Source organism: Panthera onca, chromosome B2, assembly GCF_046562875.1.
Source record: "Panthera onca isolate mPanOnc1 chromosome B2, mPanOnc1 haplotype 2, whole genome shotgun sequence".
In the NCBI taxonomy this organism is placed as follows: domain Eukaryota; kingdom Metazoa; phylum Chordata; class Mammalia; order Carnivora; family Felidae; genus Panthera; species Panthera onca.
The window spans coordinates 1,117,004-1,121,406 of record NC_138343.1 but is presented as its reverse complement, the minus strand read 5'-3'; the positions used below and the strand labels follow the sequence as shown (position 1 = coordinate 1,121,406).

General features: G+C 39.2%; 1 protein-coding gene across 1 annotated transcript; it reads right to left on the bottom strand.

Moving 5' to 3' along the window:
- Nucleotides 1–301: 301 nt before the first annotated feature.
- On the bottom strand, nt 302–1,243 carry LOC132666375 (putative olfactory receptor 2B3). The gene has a single exon (XM_060614488.3). The coding sequence runs from the start codon at nt 1,241–1,243 to the stop codon at nt 302–304; it is 942 nt and encodes a 313-aa protein (XP_060470471.3).
- Between the last annotated feature and the right edge of the window lie 3,160 nt (nt 1,244–4,403).

The following is a 4,403-nucleotide window of genomic DNA, read 5'->3' as shown; positions in this document are numbered from 1 at the left end:
ACTAAGATGGTGCAGTTGGATGGTAGACAAAGTGGTACTAGAACAGATCGTATATAAACAGGAAGATCAACCACCCAAGTGTCCTCAAGGAACAGAGTGCATTGGGGGAACTTCTGGAAAGCAATGAAGTTTCTAACTTAGAAAAGGTATCTCAGTGTTGCCTTTGAACAGAGGAGGACGTTTCTAACTGTGGGGAGAATTCAATGAAATCACAAGAGCCTGGAAAGTAGGAAAATCAGTTCAAACGTTATCACCACTTGCAAGGATAGAAACTCGGAGGACTCTCATCACAATGGGCTACTTACTTCTTACAGAAAAAGATTTTTGGCATCACCCTCTTGAAGGCCTCCTTCATATCTTTATTTCTAAGACTGTAGATAAGGGGGTTTAACATGGGTGTAATGATCCCATAGAAGAGGGAAACCATCTTTCCCCAGTCCTTAGAGGTGGATGAAGGTGGTTGTAGATACATGTATATGCCTGTACCAAAAAAGAGAGACACTACAACCATGTGGGACCCACATGTCCCAAAAGCTTTTCGTCGTCCTTCTGCTGACCTGATTCTCAACATTGCTTGAGCTATAAAGCCATAGGAAATGAGGATCAATGTCACTGGAATTAGCAGAATTAATACACTAAAGAAAAAGAGCTCAGACTCAATAGGCTTTGTGTCAGCACACGACAACTTGAGAAGGGCAGGCACCTCACAGAAAAAGTGGTCCACTTCCTGGCGACCACAGCGTGGCATGTTAAGGGTCAAGGAAGACTGCAACACTGAATTACCAAAGCCAGTGAACCACGAGAAGGCTACCACCCTTACGCAGAACCAATGATTCATAATAACTACATAGTGCAGGGGTTTGCAGACTGCCACATATCTGTCAAAGGACATGACAGCCAGGAGGAGACACTCAGTAGCTCCCAGGGCCAGGAAGATGATGAGCTGTGCCACACAGCCACCGTAGCTGATGGTCTTTTTGTTGCGACAAATATTTGTCAACATATGAGGGACTGTGCTTGTGGTATAGCACAGATCTAAGATGGAGAGATTAGTGAGGAAGAAATACATGGGTGTATGAAGTTTGGGATCCAGAATGCACACCATCATGATGGACACATTGCCAAAGATGGTGAATGTATATGATATTAATAGAAGCACAAACAGGGGCATTTGTAGCCAGGGCCTGTCTGAGAAGCCAAGTAGTATAAACTCTCTTGCGGAGCTCTCATTAGCCCAATTCATGATGACTCATTTATATTTCTTCCTAAAAATATAAAAAAAGAAAAGTAGTAGATAATTATTGAATACTCTTATTGAAACTGAAATAACTTAGATTAATTATAATGAATGATTCAACACCAAACATAATTGATAGTAATCATAAGCTACTATAAATTTATAGTTTGTGGAATATAATATGATTCTCTTAAATTAAAAATAGAACTACCCTATGACCCAGCAATAGCACTGCTAGGAATTTACCCAAGGGATACAGGAGTACTGATGCTTAGGGGCACATATACACCAATGTTTATAGCAGCACCTTCAACAATAGCCAAATTATGGAAAGAGCCTGAATGTCTATCAACTGATGAATGGATAAAGAAGACGTGGTTTATATATACAATGGAATACTACTTGGCAATGAGAAAGAATGAAATCTGGCCATTTGTAGCAATGTGGATGGAACTGGAGGGTATTATGCTAAGTGAAATAAGTCAGGCGGAGAAAGACAGATACCATATGTTTTCACTCCTATGTGGATCCTGAGAAACTTAATAGAAGACTATGGGGAAAGGGAAGAGGGAGGAAAGTTACAAACAGAGAGGGAGGGAGGCAAACCATAAAAGACTCTCAAATACAGTGAGCAAACTGAGGGTTGATGGGGGGTTGGGGAGAGGGAAAAGTGGGTGATGGGCATTGGGAGGGAACTTGGAGTGAGCACTGGGTGTAGTATGGAAGCCAATTAACAATAAATTATATATATAGTACAAATATATATAAATATAAACATATTGTTGTGTTTTAGCATATTGTCTGTCTTAGCAGCTATGTTTAACTTTATGAAGTAAATCATTACTTTTGAATGACAAAGTATATAAACTTATGTACATGGAGCACAGACAATTGTAAATGCCTAAGACATTTCAATTTTTCTCTGTTTTGTTACGTGTACACAAAGTATCTTCAGGTGTCCATTATATTCTGTTGTACAATATAGTGATTGGCACTTCCACACATGAGCTCATCAAAACGGGTGCACTCCTTAGTCCCCATATCAGATTATCACCTGATTAATCATTGCTTCACTGACATGTGGCAGACACGAGAAAATCCACATTTTATTGCTGTTATGACTCAGTGAGCACGAATACTCTGCATACCCAGTAGTGGTGAAGCCAAGACTCAAAGCCAGGACCTAAAGGTCATTCTTTTTTCTGTGCCGTATATCCCCCCGAGTATACAGAGAACACAGCAAGACTGATTGAAGACCACATGACAGTGCTTATATGCCAACAGAACAGCAAGAATGAAATAGTCAAGTTGATTTTCCTCAGTGTGTGGAGGTTATCAGTTAAGTAGTGATACAATCCAAGTGCACCTAAGTTTCTCAATCCACCCTGTGTTTTTAAATGCAGGGTCTTTAATAGGACTTACAGCATTGAAATTTATAAGCATAAACATAGTGAGTGCTGCTAGACAGAGAACAGGGCACTGTAAAGGAGGGTAACGTGGGAAGGAGAGACCTACCTCACACTGGGTGGAACAGCTTTTACAGTAGGAGAAGCACGGCCACTGTGCACCTGCAGCTGCTTGAGGAGAGAAGGTGTGAAGAATTTAACTCCTTCCATTATATGTGGGTTAAATTTCAGCGTTTTAGCTACAGATGCACATTATTCCTTGGCAATTAACAGCAATACACCTTTGTGGAAAAATGCAGAGGAAATGAGATATGACTTTGGTTTACATGTAAATTTGAATTTTTCACAGGAAAAATTATGATACATAAAGATAAAAGATAAATGCAAGATGGAAAAAAATGTGTGGTGATTATGGCAAAAATGAGGACTATCTTAAAACATACAGAATTGTTATATAATAATTATGAGACAAGACCAGAAGTCCAATTAAAAGTGAGCAATTGACTTAAATGAGAAATTGAGGAAGAAAAAAATAAAGCAAATTTAAAAAGAGAAAAGATATATGATTTTTCTATCAATAAGAAACAGAAATCAAAATAACCAGGAAATGTCACATGTCTAATCATTTGGTAAAGTTAGAAGAAATCACCTTTAAAAGTTAGCTGTTAGGAACACAGTCTCTGGATGTACCACCTGCCTGCATTTATTCTGAGCTGTGTGATTATGAGTGCAGTGTGAACATCCTTGCGCCACATTTAGAACAAATCGCTCTACTGACAGTAAGAGGTCCTCTGAAGTCAAATGAGGCAGTCCACACGTCAGAAGTCAGGACGGTGCTGGGGACAGCAAGCTTCACTGAGTGTGAGTTTCTCATCACTTGGAGTATCACTGAAATCCATCATTAACACTAATCATTAACGTCACGATGGGCCATTGTCTCGGCTTGGCGCGGATAGCAGAAGAACAGACAACCAAATTACTGTTGGTTGTGCCAGTGCTTATTGTAAGTTCATAATTTTATAATGTGAAATTATTAAGCATATGTGTCACTTTCTCTTTGCTTCTACCATAATACTGAGAACATAGTTTCCAGTAAATGGAAGTCAAGTCAATGGTTAATAGCAGGTACTGGCTTACCTGAAGGGTATGGGCCATAAGAGGACTCTACTCAGCAGCTGTATTTTCTCCAATTTTCACGTGTTCTGCTCTACCCACGTGTCATATGTCAGTGTGATCTGCTCATTCCAATCGCTCTTTTCCATTATCAGAAAAATGGACTCACCTCTTGACAAGCACACATTCATTTTGCTGTTATCTTACCTCTTTCCTATTCACATATCCCGCAGTAATCAAAAGAAACCTTAAATGCCACTAATTCTTTCTTTCTTTCTTTTTTTTTTTTTTTTTTTTTTTTTTTTTTTTTTTTTTTTTTTGCTTAAAAACATCCTACTGACAGTTCTAATGCATGGAGATAAGATGGTCAAAGGTGCATTCTGAAGGATGAAATGATAACCAAGGTTGTTTGAATCACTGAAAATAGTTGACATCTATTTTAAGATTCCTAGGAAACAAACTGAACAGTGATTACTTAGCCAGAGACAAGGACATGGGTGAAGTGAGCAAGGGACATCACTTAGAGTCCTGCTGCACTCGACACTCACCTTCCTTCCAAGTGTCAGAGAGATACCCCTGTCTTTCTGTGTGCATGTTTCAGAGAAGGTTGATAAATGCAGAGCCTCTTTAAGCTGTCAACCCTTGTG

Coding starts and splice junctions, on each gene's coding strand:
- LOC132666375 (XM_060614488.3), bottom strand. CDS start 1,243: ATGAATTGGGCTAATGAGAGCTCCGCAAGAGAGTTTATACTACTTGGC.